Genomic DNA, 18870 nt, shown 5'->3' with positions numbered 1-18870 from the left:
GAGGGCCCCGGCGGTAATAGCTGGTTTTGGGGTGTGTTGTCATAAGTGTCCCCGACATCATTAGGCAGTCTGTTGTAGATATTGTTGTGACAGACGGCACTCATATTACAGTGGGTTGACTGAGTGGAAGTCGTGAGTTCAGGGTGGCTCATTTTTTGACGCTTCGGACACTCAGGGGTAGATCCTTCGTGGCCATTAGAATTAGCTGCGATTCTATGTGACTTGTTGTAGTCACATCTTATTTGTATCCCGGACTTTCCGGGGACATTCGAGTGACCCTGGGTAGGGGGCGGGACTAAGAAATCCAACGCGAATGTATCTGGGACTTTACACTATCGAAAACACGACGAAATTTACGTTGCAAAAGTGAACGAAATGAGGCGCGTGCAATATCCGACCGTGTTGCCAGATTGACTGAAACAATCATATCATGCCAAAAATCACTTACACGTTTTTTCCAATAATTGATGTAAATCATGCTTTCGTTTAATAACTTCCAAAAAATTCAACAATCTTTTACAAAGAAACACAAAAATCAGTACGAAAATATTGTAATCTATATAAATTTGCTTTTCTACCTTTTCTTTTTTTCACTTTTCCAATTTACAACTTTTTATATTGGACACAACAACGATTCATGCTGGTAGAAACAATTACATGAAAAGCGAATTACTAGGTCCACTACGGAAAATGTCAATAAAGTTTAAAACAGTGATCGGTGACTCTGCATCTCTATGTGGTACCGTGTTTGTTGCCTTCATGTTTTTTTTTTGTCTGTGTAATGCCAAAAAGCATTACTTCCGTTGTGCTGGCGGAACATACATTGGCCGTTGCTCTCGAAACTTTGCAGGCCTTTGCTGCTGTTGATGGGACAGCGCGTGGTGCTGTGAATATTGACTGGGTTGTGGTTTGTAACCGTGCGCGTAATGCTGTCCAGATTGGCAATCGATACCCGGGTTGGGATAGACGCCGGTCGGAGGTGGTGGATGAGGCAATATCGATGCACCAGGTGGTAGATGGGGACTTGCCGATGGATGGAAGCCCATAGCCGTTGGAGGTGGTTGACCGTGCGGCGGAGGATGAGTCGGTGTCGGTGTTGTGGGCTGAGCCAACGGGATGCAGTCAGTTTTGAGAACTTCCTCGTAGTTTCCATACTCTAGGAAGCATACAACGAAGGTACTCTTAGAGATTGCCGTAATTTCGGCATTGTAGAACTGTAATGAAGAGAAAGAATAAGGTTGCAAAGGTTACTCCGCTTGACGGCATGAAATACGAAACTTACCCCACCATCTTCCCAATACTTCGCGAGGCAGCGGTCACCGATTTTCCAGTTAGGTAGGACAGCTGTGGCAGTTGGTGGCAAATTAGGAGGCGTCGCAGTCAGAACTTGGGGTACTACAGCCGCAGAAGGTGCCATTGCAACACCAGGGATGGGCCCGGATACTGCAGCAACGGGTGGGCCAGCAGATTGTTGGGTTGGGTCAAACTGTTGACTTTTCAGCACATTCAATGCAAACTCATTGGTTTGCTTGTTTTGGAAACCCATGATCTGGTACGGATTGTAGTTGAATCCGTTTGGCAGTTGAATGAAGTTCTTTGGTACCACTGGAGCTGTAGCAGACGCTGTCGGTTGGGGTGGAACAGGACCGGACGTGCTTCCCATGGGCCCTTGGTGTGGCTTTGGGGCGCCCACCATCTGGGGATTTTTGTTGGCAAATGGTTTGCTGCTCAGCTGAATATTCGCTGCTGCTTCCGTTAGTTGGGTTATTTTGCTGTTGTTGTTTCCGGTTGGCGTCGTGCTGGGCTGTTTGAACGGTGGTTGAGATGGCGCAGTACTACTGGATCCTTGCGTTGATTGACCCTTCGTTTGATGTGGCGGTGGATTCCTTCCTTGAGTTGAGTTGGGATTCGTCTGAGAGCCAGTGAATTTCTGGGACTCCTCCTTGCTGTATCGAGATCCTTTTTGTTGCTGTAATATTAAATGAAAGGAATTTATGAAATTGACGGCAAAGTTGTGGATTTTATAGTAGTAGCAATATTATACGAAAAATCATCGATTAATTAATCCTCCAAAAATTATGGAATTCTTTCAAAGTTTCAGGATTCTTTTTATAGAGAAATTTTACAAAGATTTCCGAAACAACATTATTTCATGATTTTAGGGAAGGGATCGATTGTATCGTAAGGCAACATTTAAAATTATTTATTTTTTTTTATTTATGTAGATCTATATAGATCTGTCAAGTGGTTTTCAAGATGCATTCGAAACAAGAAGAGTTACGCTAGCAACTCCTGGGCGCGGTGATGGATAATCATGATCGGCAAAAGGCTTGGAATCCAAGGGACGAAGACCATCGAGCGGCTTGCTGGAAGCGGCCGAAAACCGAAAACGGAATACTCAGAGAAGACGCGGAAGATAAGGCAGTACTTTAAGAATAACCCAAACCTTTTCATTCGAGACGTGGCCAAAAAGGCCTATTCGTCGAAGTGGTTCATTCAGCAGACCATGAAGCGGGCTGGGCTATGTGTTTTTGAGTTTAGGAAGCTGCCAAACTGGACTGACAAGCAAAACACGGTGGCCAAATTACGTGCGCGGATGCTGTACCGTGAGTGGTTGATCAAGCCAGGCTGTCTCGTCATGAACACCAAACAAATCACCGGCCTCGAGGTTTTTGTCGGTACGTCTCGCATGAAGGTTCCAGAAGAGAAAGTGGACAAATTCGCGAAGAAGTACCTGTTGTGGCAGGCTATCTTCGAGTGCGGACGGTATAGCAAGTTCGTACAACCATACACGGGCAGATTTATCAAGAGGAATGCTTGCAGAAGCGCTTGCTGCCCTTCCTCCGCTCTCACCGAGGTTCCACATTTCACTTCGTGCCATTACGCCAAGCCTGTAATGAAAACCCGAAGGAGGCGAACCCGCCAAATACACCAGAACTTTGTCCGATCGAATACCGAATTTGGAATGAATTTTTGATAGTCATTTTTATGTGTCTTATTCTTATTTTTTCCGAGTCCAGTCTTCATTAGAAGTTAAGCGCATCACGCAATGGCTTCGTGTCACGAGCCGAGATGTGCAGGGATAAGGATGGGAACATCTTGACGGACGTACGTGAGGTGATTGAAAAATGGAAGCAGTACTTCGATGAACACCTGAATAGCGCTGAGAGCGCAAGACGTTGTGAGGGAATGTGGATCAATCAGTCTGTGATTTTCGATAGCGATCAACATCGATTTGTTTTGAAACGTTAGCGATCGCTAATCATTGGACAAAGATCTATGAAGAAATTGTAACCTTGGTTGATCGAGGGAGGAAATGCCTTCATCAGCCAGCCCCCATTCTGAACGAAGTTGAGGGTGCCATTCACCAGCTCAAGAACAATAAAGCTGCTGGTAAGGATGATATCGGACCTGAACTCATACAGATGGGCCCGGAGAGGCTGGCCATTTGTTTCCACCGGCTGATAGGCACAATCTGGGAAGCAGACCAGCTACCGGAGAGAAAGGGAGCGGCGCAGCCTCGGGCTGAATTTCCATTTAATAAAGAGTCAATCAATCAATCAAGGAAGCGGTAATATGCCTCATCTACAAGAAAGGCGACAAGTTAGATTGTGAGAGCTTTCGAGCGATCACCTTTTAAAATGAGACCTACAAAGTGTTATCCCAGATCATCTCCCGTCGTCTGTCACCTGTAATAAACGAGTTCGTATGTATGGCAAAGCCTCCAAAAATATCGTGAATACTAGATTCCTACGCATCACCTTTTCATCGGTCTTGAGGTCTTGTTTGCTTTGCGGATGACATGGACATAGTCAGCCAAACATTTTCAAAGGTGGCAGACCTGTACACACACCTGAACCGCGAGGCAGCGAAATAAGTACAGAGTGATGAATGCGTCCAAAACAAAGCACATGCTAGTAGCAGGAGGCGTTATAGGGCTCGCCTATCGTTTACGATAGACGGGGATACATTCGAAGTGATCGACGAGTTCGTTTACCTTGGATCCTTGCTGACGACTGATAATAACGTTAGCTGTAGAATACGGAGGCGCATCATCGGCGGAGATCGGGCCTACTATTCAAGAAGTTGCGGTCAAAATAGATTCACCCCCGCATCAAATGAACCATGTACAAATCGGTCATAAGATCGGTAGTTCTCTACGGGATGAAATGGAGACGATGCTGGAGGAGGACCTGCAAATATGGTGCTTCAGATCCGGTTGGTACAAGAAGACGTGGAGCGTTGCGAGGTTGGTAGGCGAATCAAGTGGACAACGATTTGGCGAGGTTCACTAAATAAATGATCATAAAATCGCATTTTGAACTTCTATTTGCCGCAATGAGGAAAATTTACGCATTTCAGAATGTGACGATGATGCAAAATAAATACAATAACCACACAACAAGGATGCGGAAGATGTCGAAAATTGACTGATAGATAATCCTGGCTATGCCGTAGATAGTTGGAATTTTTAAATTGACATGATGGTATCATTTGGCATATATGATGAATGGGTAGTTTGGAAAAAGGATCATATTTTGTGTTATTACCGCGCGCCCATGTTATTTAAGCTGTTATGGACTTGTCCGTTAGAGTTAGGATATTCATAATGACTGCTCACCTGAGGGTTGGTACTAGCACCAGCAGCACCGCTAGCATTGTATCCTTGCACCGGTTTGTTGCCAGAATGGAAAGATGATTGCTGCTGCTGTTGTTGTTGGTATTGATTAGATGGCCCATTCGGGTATTTCCTGGAATCACCTTGCGCTGCGTACCCTTGGGATGGATAACTGTTGTAGTTGGCGTTAGCTTGTTGACCCTTTCCGCTGGTATTTGTGGTCGAATCGTATTTAGAACCCCGTCCACCAGAGCTAGGATTGTTATTGTTATAGTTATCGTTCCGGTACTGGGACTGTTGCGAGTGGGGATTGTATGAGGAATGAGATTGGTTATACTTGGAATCCTGTCGGCCACGTGGAGCACCTTCATTTGGATGGCTACCATTCGAGGCATTCTGGGGTCCTCGGTACCGACTGCTGTTGTAGTCTTGGGATTTGTATCCACCAGATTGACTAGCATTCTGCTGATACGATTGCTGCTGTGATGCTTGTTGATTGTAGTTTCGGTTGCTTGAAGTGGTTGAGGTATTTCGATTCGCAAAGCTGCTTGAGATGTTGTTTTCGAATCGTTGATTGTAGTTTTTATTCGAATTGTATTGCGTTGATGAGTTCTGTTGTTGCTGTTGGCTGGAATAATTGGTACCAGAAGTAGAATTTGAATTTCGAGAGCTTGCATTGGCATTCGAATAAGAGTTATAAGATGATTGTTTATTCGAATAGTGATCTGCTGCAGCGCTGCTATCTTTTCCGGTGAATGGCGTTGACTCCTTGCTAGTATTTTTCTTGTTTGTGGTTTCACTTTCCGGAAGAATATCCTCCAAGAAATCAAACAAAGATACTTTGGCCGATGGTTTGGAAGTAAGCTCCATCTCAGAATCACGTTTTCCACCAGGGCCACGCTTGCCGGGCTTTTGAGTTGGTTCAAATTTTCCAGTATTGTCATTCTGTGTCTGCTTTCTCTTTTCTATCCTCTGCAGATTGCTCAAAGCTCGATGCACATTGTTCCGGGTCAATTTAAGGGCATGCACAGCTTCATCTTCCGTGAAACCTTTGTCCATGATCTTTTGCACATTTGCGTCAACCATCTGCTTTGCTCCGCCTCCAAATGTTTTTTTGGTGCCCAACTTGGTAGCTTCGGCAATAGCATCGTTTCTCAATGCATTGAATTCAGCATTCTCCTTGGATTCGTCCTTTTCCTTAGTTTGTAAACTTTTGAAATTCTTATCTTGTGGTAAATTTTGTTGAATTTTTTGTCCAAACGGAATCCATGGCGGTGGTCCAGACGCGCTGAACTGCAATCGTCCACCTTTGGCATATTTTGCCATGGTTCGTCCAAGTTCCCATTTTTCAACCAAAGCCGATACTTTTCCTCCCAGCACAGAGACGCAGTTCGAATTCAAAATCAATAAGCCCTGAGAAATTTTGATCGGTCCGTTTTTCAAGTAAATTTTCGTTCCCGGTGGGGTGTCCAAGCTTATGGAAGAGATGGGTTCGCCTTCAATTGCCGAGTACTGAGTTTGGCCATCGGTGAGAGTCAGTTTCAGTAAACGTGGCGCTACCTTCGATTCTTCGTTGGCTTTCGGAGCGGAGATGTTACGAATCTTCAATATTTGCACCACTATGTTGCCGTCGATTGTATCCGTTTTGGTGCCACGAATCGACAGGGATGCGAATGCTCCTCCTCCTATTTCTCTCAAGTCGGTCTGTAAAAGTATAGAATAAAGGGCTAATTAAATTCCACAGAAGATTAGGGTTTCCCTTACATAAAATTTAAATTGATAAAAGAGCATTGGATTTTTTCAATAAATATTAGGTATTAGTATATAAATATTGGAATAATATGACTTATAGAAACTGGGGCAAATGTACAATTAGTGATACTCTTAAGAGAAATTAGTTAAAACATGCCAATAAAATAATGAAATACTTGATTTCAACGTATCGCTCTATAGCTTTCAGATCCTTCTATCATTCAAATGTATAAAAATAACAATACGGCGTAACAAAAATGACATTTTTGCGTGTCTCAAGAATGAAATTATGTGTCTCTAGTAGATTTTGGGTCGCTGAAACTTATGCCGTTCGCAGAAATGTTTCAGCACGTCACAATTCTCAGCTACAGGTCGCCAACGTTGTATAAAACACTAGTTTCATTGATGTTTACATGAGATTTGAAGTATGATTTATCAAACTTTTTGTGATCTAATCCACCAAGCATGCAAAAAAGGGCTTAAACTTTCAATTTAGATATAATTTAGTTGAAATTGCTCTGTAAAATTCAGATTAAAACGATTTTTTAACTTGCAATTTCTATACTGCAATTTCTCTTATATGGCAAAATACAACACTTTTCTGAACCACCAAAAAAATAAATTTTTACCATCAATAATATTACGAACTTTGTTCCCTGGGCTTGGGATTATATTTTCCAGGGAGCGATGAGTTTTGATAATTGATCGCTGTTGTTAGTAGCTTTGATTAGATATTGGGTGAATTTCAAAGCAATGGCAACCTTTTTATTACAAAATTTAGATTTTGTCTTCTGACCTAAAGATTCTGGTTAAACTACTGCATAGTACGGCTATCACTCATCAAAATTACTTTCACTTCGGGAAAATATAATTTCAAACTGGCGAGAAGATTACAAACTGAGGGTGGGTTAGGAGCACAGTCAGACCCTTGAATGTGCAATGTGGGGTAGTAATTGGGAATGCCATTGACGGTTTGTAATCTTCTACGAGGTTTTCGAAAACCAACAGGGCGCGTGCACCGGGTTGCGGATAGGAGCAAAGGGAGATCAATAGCATCTACTTAAAATAATAGAGCAAAAAGCCGTTCCAGCATCACTCTCATATTATTATTACTTTGTTGTTTATTAAATTTCTATAAAGCGATCAGCTCATTCTTTCTTACTTGTACAATTGTTTGGAATTTTAGTAAATCAAACCAAACTTCAAAACTAAAATTAAATTGCTCTCAGCACATTTACATTTTGCAGTATTATTCGCATTACTGTGCCAAGTCTTCTCCAATTACCTATACCCTACCCCAACCCTTCCTATCATTTCCGATGGTGTTCAAGTGGTCCGCATAGACTATTACGGCCATTACCTATCCCTGCCCCCGGCTATGGACTGACTTGCGCTCTCATTGCCCCACCAAACGCTGCAAAATGAAAATGAAATAATATTACGAACTTTGTTGATAAGTATTTGAATTATGAGGCAAATCAAGCAAATGAATTGCCATACAAGATAGCTAACTTGCATACAAATTGGCTGAAATAGTCAAATTTTGTATTTTCAACAGTCAATATCTCAAAAACTAGACGTGCTATGATATTTCTGAATACAGCGATGGATTCAGCAACCTTTAATTGAGTAAATAGCGGTATTTTAATGCTGGAGACAAAAACGTGTCAATGGTACAATTTATTAAATATTTTCCTGTAAAAATCCTTAAAATAATAATAGGAAAACTGTTCCCTTAGTGGTGGTATGTTATTAGCATGGTTTCTTTAATGACGCAATCAATTGATTTCTTATGGGATCCTCCACTATGGGTACTAATGTACCACTATAGGTGCAAAGAAGCAACATGTTCAAGCAACATAATTGTTTTAAATAGCTTTACGATTGAATTTTTTAAACACCGCTGGCGCATGACGGCTTACCATAGTAGCATGTTCGAAAGAACTTGAAACTATTAAGAACCAGAGTTACAGGTGCAAAGCCCTGATAAAGGTGGATGGTTGTGATGGCTATGGCCGTGGTCATCAAAGAACAAACGGACATTGCTGTATCGTGTCAGCACCGAGGAGGCAGCCCCTCTAGCAGGATGTATGTAGCGCAACCCTGGTTAGGTGGCCTATCGAAGACTCTTCACCAACCAAGAAAGGCAAAAGTAGAGCAAACGGATTAAATTTACGGCAACAGACCCAGCAACGAATAAAGGACAACGATTGGAAAGTTAGGGGGCCCAGATAGCCGTAGCGGTAAACGCGCAGCTATTCAGCAAGACCAAGCGTGGGTTCGAATCCCACTGGTCGAGGATCTTTTCGGGTTGGAAATTTTCTCGATTTCCCAGGGCATACAGTATCTTCGTACCTGCCACACGATATACGCATGCAAAAATGGTCATTGGCATAGTAAGCTCTCAGTTAATAACTGTGGAAGTGCTCATAAGAACACTAAGCTGATAAGCAGGCTCTGTCTGTGTCTCTGGGTTTTGCTTCCATGGACTCGCTCAGGTCAACACATTGACGAACACGACACACCGTACCCTCGATCTCGTTCTCGTCTGTGATAGTGTGTTGCCTAATTTCACACTTCTAGCAGCCACTTGATGACCATCATCCTGCAATTGAGCTGACAGTCTTGTGCCCATTGCCAGTTACATACGAGATGTCATACGACTACACTGGATTTAACTTCCAAAAAGCTAATTTTGAGTCATTAAATGCAGCTTTAATGTCTGTTGACTGAAACCATCTGGATTCGATCCCTGATATTAATGATGCTGTCGGTTCCTTCACGAATTCTGTGCTGCAAGCAGTCACGAATAATGTTCCACCGCGTCGCCCGCCAAGTAAACCGCCTTGGTCGAACAGTCAATTACGTCTGCTTAGGCGCCGACGTTTTGCTGCCCTTCGGTACTATTGCAATAATCGATCGCAACAGACAAAATTGGCATTCAATGAAGCAAGTCGTGAGTACAGGAATTATAATGCTTTACTGTATGCTCGCTATAAACAAAGAACGGAACAGAACCTTCGTACGAACCCAAAACAATTTTGGTCGTTCATAAATTCGAAAAGGAAAGAAAACGGCCTACCGACATCGATGTACCTAGACGAGAAGTCAGCCGACTGCGCCTGCAACAAATGCAAACTCTTCGCGGCACAGTTCCAACGTGCTTTCAACAATTTTTTTGCTGCGCCATCGCAAGTTCATGTTGCATTGGATGATACTACTCGTGATGTCTTCAGCTATGAAATGTTTGAAATCTCTGAACGGGAAGTAGCAAGAGCGATAACCAAGCTGAAGTCTTCCTACACTCCTGGAACAGACGGGATTCCGCCAGCGCTACTAAAAAGATACTCAGCGTTGCTTATGGGCCCTATCACGAATACCACTCACGGTGACAAAAAGGTGAAGTGATCACTTTCCTACAGTGTTGACCAGACTAATTTCCCCGAAATTCGAATTGTGAAGCCATGAACTGTTATAACTGTGCGTTGTATCCCTGAGATGGAGGGGGAGGTGGTTGGGCTTGAGTGTTGCACATGGGATCCGACAGTTTCGATCTCGGTGGGCCGCAATTCAAGTTTCGGTGAAATGATTCGCACTCACTCACTCACTCATTTCATTTCACCGAAACTCGAATTGTGGCTCTCTGGGATCAAAATTGATCGATTTTGTGTGCAGTACTCAAGCTTAACCATCTGCTTTTCTATCTTAGGAGGATAGAGCATGGTTGAAGTAGTTCGTGGCTTCGTAGTTCGGAAAATGTTATTTTCGGGGAAATGAGTCTGAACAACCCTGTTTTCCTATTACCGATATCACCCAAGTGAGAAAATGTGGAGAAGTTCATCGCAAGTGATAGATCGCATGAACACGAGCTATTACGAATGGCACGCTACCCGGCGAAGATCGGCAAAAGCAATCCCTTGAAGTGGAAACTTTCCACCACCGTCCTTGTTTGGACCCGTGCCTTCGATTTTTCGTTGGACCCGTTGGCGAAAGCTAGCGGTGGTAATCCTTCTTGGACACCGTCTTGGGAAAAAACCTCTCGAAGGTCATGCCTTCTTTCGTTTAATAACTAAACATGGTATCAAAAACAAACAAAAGGAAGAGTGAATCTCTGAATTCACAACTTCCTTCCAAAAAAGTGGGATTTTAAACTGTCACTAAACGTGGCAAGAATGGAAGAAAGGACGTTTCCCCGGAATGCGAACTTTCTTCCAAGGGTGAAATGAATAATTGTATCAAAATGAGCAATCAGTTCGATGCTCTAGACAAATTTTCCGAACACCAAATCGTAGCAGCCTCTAGACCAGGCTGTTTGATTCAAGTGAGGAAGCAAAGAGTGTCGCCTATCGTGGTCAGTTGTTCCGAATTTGGGGGATTTAGGCAGGAGATCTTGAACTCCATTAGGAGAATCAAGGTTTCCTTCCGAATCGTGTTTTGCCGGAAATTCTTAAAAATCGCGAACTTCTTCTCAAACATCTTGAAGAGAAGAAGCACAATTTTTTTACTTATGACGACAAAACTGAACGTTTGTTCAAAGTTGTCTTGAAAGGTCTCTCAAGTGACTATAAGTCACCTGAAGAGATCGAAAATTGAATAAATGATTTACTTGGATTTTCCCCAGTCCAGCAATCATTATGAAAAAGAGAACCCAATCTGGCATTGTTCGGAAAGGGCTTTCTCAAGAATATTATTTAGTTGACTTTAACAAAAAAGATCTAAATAATATTAAAGCTTTAGAAAAAGCAAGACTTATGCTGCCCATAAACGCATGTCAGTCACATGTTTGCTGGATTTCCTATTCACATGGGACAATTATGCATTTATGGGCAGTATGTTCGATGTCCGTGTGACATGGGAACATTTCCAGAAACCTGGAGAAAATTACCAGAACCCCACTCAGTGTCGTCGGTGCCAAAAGTGGGGTCATGGTACAAAAAATTGTCGCATGGATGTTAAATGCATGATTTGCGGAGGTTCTTCGCCCGCTAAGGACGTCTGTCGAGTGAAAGAAAATACCACCAAGTTTATATGCTCTAATTGCGGGGCTAATCATAAGTCAAATTTTTGGAATTGCTTACGCAAGAGAGTCGTTGAGGCTCGTGTCAGGCAGATGAAAGATAATATCCGTTACGATAACGGTCGTTTCCGAAATTTGCCTGGTAGAGTATCGAACAATGCTCATTTTTCAGTTAACGATCGCTTGATTAGTAATCAAACCCATCAAGAAGATCATAATCATGCTCATTCACAATCTAATTTTAAGACGTCGGGTAGCCGTTCGAATCTTTCCATTTCGAATGTATCTACCCACGGTAAATCCTTTGCCGATATCGTTGCAGGTAATTTGAACTCCTCCCCTATTAGTTCCATGAGTACCCATTCTACTTGTTTCAAATCAAATGGAAAAAACCCTACCGCCACAGCTAACTCCTACTCAGCTTCTTCGTCTACCAAAAATTCTAATGGAAAATCATCAAATGTAGTGATATGTCTGCCTCTGATTTTAATTTTCTAACTGAACAATTGAATCTAATGATTGATGCAATGTTCAAAGCCACCACTATGACTGAAGCAGTTGGTGTAAAATTTACAAATTAAATTGTTAATGGACTACGTTTTTCTAATGGATCCAAATAATAATTTAAATATTTTAAATTGGAATGCTCGTTCTCTGGATGGTAAAGAGGACGAGCTGTTTAATTTTCTTACAGTTAATAACGTGCATATAACAGTTATTACCGAAACGTATTTGAAACCTGGATCTAAACTCAAAAGAGATCCTAACTTTTTTGTTTATCGTAACGATCGACTTGATGGGGCATGTGGGGGAGTTGCAATCAGCATTCATAGGCGTATAAAATATAAACTGTTTTCGTCATTTGAAACTAAAGTTTTTGAAACTTTAGGTGTTTCTGTTGAAACACAGTCTGGTAAATATGCTTTCATAGCTGCCTTTTTGCCTTTTCAATGCTCTGGACAGCAAGTTAATTTGCTCCAAACTGACTTGGGAAAATTGACTCGCAATAAGTCATTTTTTTTGTCATTGGTGACTTTAATGCCAAACATCGGTCATGGAATAATTCTCAAAGTAATTCCAACGGCAGAATTTTATTTGATGAGTGCTGATGAAATTTTTTACTGTACAAAAATAAACGGTAAAACTAATGTAGATTTTGAAATATTACCAAAGCATAGCATAGCATAGACTGACTGTACATTAGACTGATGCAAATTTTGAAGTTTTTGCTCCCCTATGCTTAAACGATGTTAATTATGGTAAAAATGATCCTCCCAAAATTTGAAGTGATTCAGAAGAAATTTGGTTGTGCACACGCTTTTTGAAGTTTATATGGAAATTACTATGGGAAAGGCAAACCTTTTGTGTTCAGTCCTCTAACTGCTCGTCATAATGATCTATGGAAAAGTGAACACACGCATCTCATGTGAAAACTTCCCAGCTACAACTTTGCTGAAGACCACATTTCGATGGGACGTAAGGATAATTTATTATTATTGATAACAAAGTCTATATCATGCTGAGATGATCATTCAATTACATTCAGAGCAACACTGCTTTTTTGCTGTAGAACATAGTAGCCTGGATTACTTTGATCTATTCTTCCCGCCGGGAGTTCCACTGTTGCCTGCCGAACAGTTGGTGAAGCATGCTACATGCAAACCAACTTTATGGTGATGAATAACAATTTATCCTGACGTCCAATCAAAAAGTGGTCTTCGGCAAAGTTGTAGCTAGGAGGATTTCACATAAGAAGAATTTGTACACTTTTCCATAAAATATTATGACGAAGAGATAGAGAGCTGAACACAAAAGATTGGCGTTTTCCATAGTAATCTCCATACAAACTTCAAATGGCGTGTGCACAGCCAAATTTCTTCCGAATCACCTCAAACTTTGGGAGGATGCTATTTATTATTATTAAATTTGTTTAAGCATAGGGGAGCAACATTTCAAAATTTGCATCACTCTACTGTACATGTCAATGGTTGCTACTCCGTGATTGATCGGAACTGGTAAGAATTGCACTACGATCCAAATGAATAAGGGATGGGAGTTTCCGCTTACTTTCGAAGTGCAATTTTAGTAGATATTATATTATGAGTTCTGTTTGATCTTTCTACCTTGACGCTTGCTCCTACGGGGGCGAGCGACGAAGGCAGGATCAAACATGTCGCGCGTCGGTCTAGTAAGTGAAAAAGTGGCGTGATCGGTTAGTTCTTTTTGATACTTTGACCTTGACGCTTGCTGCTGGGCAGTGCGTCAAGAAAGCCAAGTTTTTTTTTCCTTTTCGGGTCGCGCGCCTTTTTTTTCTGTGTGCTTTTATATAGCCGAGCAAACGAGTAAGGCTGAGAGTGGATTGTGGCTGCACAGTGAAGGATAAAGGATCAATTGGTGAGCTCGTTTCATGCTACTATTTCTAATCTATAAAATATGTATGACTGCACATTTAATCGTTACAATTGTGGGACGTTAATAAGAATTTTCAACAAACTATGAATTTGTCGACACAAACTCTGATTCATGAATTATTTATGTTTCACATTTTTTTTTATTTTCAGAACACCCCTTTTTACCATTATTTTTGTAATTAAAAAAAAAAAAACTTTGAATGGTTCGACACTACAAGTGTAGACTTGCGAAAAGTTCACTTTATTCAACAAACTTTGGATGGTTCGCCACTGTAAGTGTCGACATAAGAATAAGAGTGTTCTATGATGTTTCAACCAATCAAGTTTTTTGTTTCTTTTCAAATAAGTAAAATATAATAACACATGCTTTCGTCCTGACAGCTGTAGGAATGTTACATTTAGGTATTTGTTCAACAAACTTTGAATGGTTCGTCACCTCAAGTGTCGGCATAATTTTCCACTACATAGAAATTGTTCATATCAAATGAAAATATTATATTTACAAAAAATGATGTACATATCTCACAAATCATTATTTATCATGGTCTAATCGCTTATCAAAGCGAATCCTGTGACCCAACGATCCTTCCCATTAACAAATATCCCTCCCAGTAACCTTTGTGGAGATGCAGAGGCAAACACGGTCTCCAAATAGCAAAGGTTACACACTAACATTCCTTCCCCCAATCCCACCTGACTGCAAGGACGTGGCCGGCGCCGTTATTGACCCTGTATAAATAGAGGCACTGAATTATGCACATTGAAGAAGATTGTTTATTAGTGTTTATTAGTGAGGGAGGAAAAGATCTGGGAGTCACCTCTGGTCGATGATGCGATCCATGGACAAGGGGGAAATATACGACTTATATTTAAAGCTAGTTTTGTATTTTTGTCTCGAGAAGTTTTTGGTAGAAGCTTTAAAAAATACGTCAACATCTATAATGTCGAACAATTCAAAAGAATTACATGCATATATTTTAAATTATATGAAACAGGAATAATGCCGACACTCGTAGTGACGAACTATACATAGTTTGTTTGAAAATTACATATGAGTATTACTGTGCATTTTATCACAAGTATGAAACGAACTCACCAGTTGGTAATCCATCCTCGACTGAACACAAAACTTCTTGGCGTCCCGAAAACAAACCGTCTTGCTTGTGCCTTCCCAAATACCTACTCAGCAAGACGCTCCAAAACAGAAAAAAAATCTTCGGCGACGAAACCACGCGCGAAACCGTGAGCAAAACCTATCTGACGACGCAAAATCGAACCGTCCTGCTTGGGCTTCACGAAGCACTCCTAATGTAGATTTTGAAATATTACAAAAAAACAAAAAGTGTCCCGGCATAGAGGACTTCCCCCTACTCCATGGAAATGCCTGCTAGGTCAATAATATCAATTTTAATAGTTAAATAGTTTTACAGTTAACTCTCCCTTACTCGATATTCCGTATCTCGATATCGAGTTAGAGAACCATAGTAAGAGTTGGTTTTCATGGCTAACTCGATGGTCCCTTGGATCACATTTGCACTGGATCGAGTCAAGTAAGGGAGAGATGACTGTATTAGAAAATACGTAAACCTTTTACATTTTATGCTTAAATGAGGTTTTATTTTCTTATCAAACAATACATGTTGAACAAAACATAGAAAACAAATATTTTGCTTTGTTAGTTACGTTAGTATTACTGCATCGTTTGAATTGATCAAAAGCTTTCGATTAATGTAAAAAGTGCTTAATTCTTCAGTGCTACTATAGGAATAATTGGTGCCATGGAGCTTACATTTTAAGCGAAACTATTTATTTTGATTTTTTTTAACAAAATCGAACTGAGAATCAATTGTACTCAGATAAATAGCTCCTGATCTTCATATCAAAAAATATTTTGCAACGATTTATATTTAGAGGGCTGTCTTATAAGGGAACACCGACTCTTCTATTGCATTATGCGTATCAGTTTCATACAAACATGTAAATATTTTTCCGCAGACAAAAAAAAACAAAAACTTACATCAAGTGCCAGTTTGGTGGCTTGTTTCAGGTCCACATTCGTTCCGGCTGCATTTTCCAACAATCGTTCCAATCCGGCCGGCAGAAGGTACCTTGACAGAATGGATAATACAGTTCCCAATTAACTCCTCCACACAAGTGAGAATAATATTCCGCTAAAGGAAATTGGACACATGCATTCAAGGCTACATGTATACGCATTCCACTTTGCAGAAGAAAATCAATATTTGGTATCTTACCAGCCCTGCTCCTGAAGTTTCTCGAGCATTTTCGGCCCGTCCCTAGCCCAAATGCTTCACGAGGGTTCGCAAAGATTTCGTGCGTTATTCCAACGTAATCTGCGGCAGGAGATGCGGGATTATAAATCCTAAAAAAACTTTGATAAAACACACAGCGAGCGGCCTTTTGTCGTTCGACACCCAAAAGCAGGAAAATAAGCTATCAATTTTCTCGCAAAATGACAGATTGCGAAGAGAACAGCCATCAAACTTGAGTTGACAGCTTGCAAAGCAAAAACAAAAAGGTGACATCCAGCACATCAGTGTAGCTGCGCCTGAATCTTCATTAGGGTGCGATTTATTTTGTGAAAGCTCTCAAAACCAAATTTTTGCCAGTTATGGGGACTAGATGCGCATGGAAAGAAAAGCAATTCGTGATCAAACGTCAACAACCCACCGCAAAATCGCTAGTGTTTGGAGGTGATTTTAACCTCCAAATTGCCAAATAACCTCTAAGTTAGTTCTAATACCATTCGTTATATGAATTATGGTGGCGCGTCGATCGTCGTAAGTTTTGGTTGGTATCCACTTCGTAAGTACTGGGGTAAAAGGATAGGACAAGTACACTCAGGCAAATGGACTATCGATAAACATAGGAACCCCTTATGAAAATTCGCCACAAGGAATCGGGTTGAAATTCATAAATTTGCCTTATAAAACCGAAATTTGAAAACAAAAATAGTTTTCGCGGCAACCTGGAATCGAACCAAGGACCTTGCGATCGTTAGGCTAGTGCGTACACCCCGCGCCTATCGACGCCTTGATGTGGTGTGATGCTAAAACGATACGTAAAGCGTTCGTATTGCAATAATCGTTCCATCTTTCATAAGGCAAAATGTATGAATTTCGATTGACTGTTTAACGATAAACTTGCGACGATCGACGCGCCACCATGTTTCATACAACGGAGGGTATTAGAACGAACTTGGAGGTGATGATTTGGAGGTTATTTGGCAATTTGGAGGTTAAAATCCCCTCCAAACACTAGCGATTTTGCGGTGGCATGTTGACGTTTGATGACGAATAGACCAGTTCGCTGCGTGTAATGGTCAAGAAATACTTCAGCTGTTCAAATTACTTGAGCTGTATCCAGTTGACAAGTAGAGCTGATTTCGTAACATTGGTAACGCCTGTCGTACAAATCAAATGGAGCTGTCACTATTCCGTACGGAAAAATGTGCCGCTCAATTATTCCGCAAGTAAAAGTGACACTTTGCTCATTCTGGATCAGCTGTCAAAATTTCTTTGGTAATTAGCAACAAATTGTACTTGACCGCTCTACTTAGGATGTGGATACTAGGCTTTTATCGTTAAACAGTCAATCGCATTGCGTTGGAAATTTCTTCACTAAAATGCTCAAGAAAAACAGTTTATTTTTTAATCGCAGTACGTAGTTCAATAGAAAATTTCTGTTATTTAATGCCATTTCTAATAAGGGCCTGTTCACAAATCTCATAACGCTGAAGGGGGTGGGTGGGTGTCCTTAATATGTTACAGGTCATAACTCGGTCATAACTCGCACAAAATTCATACAAAAGCGTTACGGGGGGGTATGGGTGTCGAAAATGGCCATTTTCGGCGTTATGAAATTTGTGAATGAACCCCAAAGCTCTGTGAAAATTTTTTTGGTCCTTTCGGTCAATAAATTTCTTTACTTTTCTTGAGCGGAACAGCATACTTAGCTTCAATATTAATTACTTGTTTAATTAATTATTATTGTGCTAACCAGTCGAGTGCAAGTTTAACAACTACCGAAAAAACTAAGCATTACATATACTTTGCAATTAGATTAAATGGACAAATTGATGTGTAATTTGCCAAAAAGAGCGCATTATTTATTAGGTATTGAAATACCACATACTACTCACCAATCACGGAGAAAAATATTTATTTAATTCAACCATTTTTCAGTTAATTTCAAACACTTTTTTGGATGGAAATTTGCACATACAAAATTATGGTTTAAATCAATGAAATGTACCGTTTAAAACAAACTAAAATTCTATGTTGTTTTTATCACGATTTTCTAGATAAATTCAACAAATATTAATTTGAAACTACCATGAAATTTGTTGCTGGATTTGTCAGATCTGGAAACAACCAAAAAGGTATGGTTTGGAATAACAAAGAATCACATTAAAATAAAAAAAATTACTACTTGATTCAACCGGGTTTTTCGGTTTGATTATGGTCTTATACTATTTTATTGAATTCTTCTTATTATTATTGATAAAAAATCTGTCATGCTTTCTTGTTTATTTTTACTTTTATGAATTATGATTGAAAATATTGTATCCATGACAATTATAGAAATCAATTCCCCAAACTTCCACGATCGAACAAAAGTTGTATGCTGTCGATAATGCTTCCTTTGGGATGGAAACTTCGGACCATAATGCGCACATTCTCCATGCAGAGTTCACTCTAGAAAAAATGGAATATTTTTGGATCCAGGATCAGCACACCCAAAAAAGTTTGTGAAAATCTACCTTACAGTCAACGACGTGCTGGTTGAGATTTCTATAGTGCGGGTATCCAATGGATCGCCACGTTCTCAAACGACCGGTTACGCAAATTCTTCCGAAAAAGGTGCGCTTTGTGAAAGAGGACCGCGTGATTATCTGAAATCGAATTCAGGTTAACTTCTGCGTCCATGAGTCTTCTCGTGGCGTAGGGGTAACGCGCCCTATCGTGAGTTCGATTCTCACCGAGAAGACGTGCAATTTTTTAGCAAATTGCACTTTAATTTGTCCATTTAATCCAATTGCAAAGTATATG

General features: G+C 40.6%; 1 protein-coding gene across 1 annotated transcript; it reads right to left on the bottom strand.

The window, feature by feature from the left end:
• Positions 1-464: 464 nt before the first annotated feature.
• On the bottom strand, positions 465-16296 carry LOC5570560 (tudor domain-containing protein 3). Its single transcript, XM_021849025.1, has 5 exons — positions 16054-16296; positions 15816-15906; positions 4622-6322; positions 1283-1969; positions 465-1214 (listed from the first exon to the last, which is right to left on the bottom strand). Exons 1-5 carry the CDS (start codon positions 16080-16082, stop codon positions 795-797), a joined length of 2928 nt encoding a protein of 975 aa, XP_021704717.1. The 5' UTR covers positions 16083-16296; the 3' UTR covers positions 465-794.
• Between the last annotated feature and the right edge of the window lie 2574 nt (positions 16297-18870).

The sequence above is a fragment of the Aedes aegypti genome, chromosome 3, assembly GCF_002204515.2.
Source record: "Aedes aegypti strain LVP_AGWG chromosome 3, AaegL5.0 Primary Assembly, whole genome shotgun sequence".
Classification (NCBI taxonomy): domain Eukaryota; kingdom Metazoa; phylum Arthropoda; class Insecta; order Diptera; family Culicidae; genus Aedes; species Aedes aegypti.
This window is presented reverse-complemented; position numbering and strand designations above follow the sequence as displayed.

What these genes read in the sequence shown, in the direction of transcription:
- LOC5570560 (XM_021849025.1), bottom strand. Translation starts at nt 16,082, where the DNA reads ATGCTCGAGAAACTTCAGGAGCAGGGCTG. An exon ending in AAACTTCAGGAGCAGGGCTG is followed by an intron (nt 15,907 to 16,053) that starts GTAAGATACCAA and finishes CATTCTGTCAAG; the next exon opens with GTACCTTCTGCCGGCCGGAT. An exon ending in CCACCAAACTGGCACTTGAT is followed by an intron (nt 6,323 to 15,815) that starts GTAAGTTTTTGT and finishes ATACTTTTACAG; the next exon opens with ACCGACTTGAGAGAAATAGG.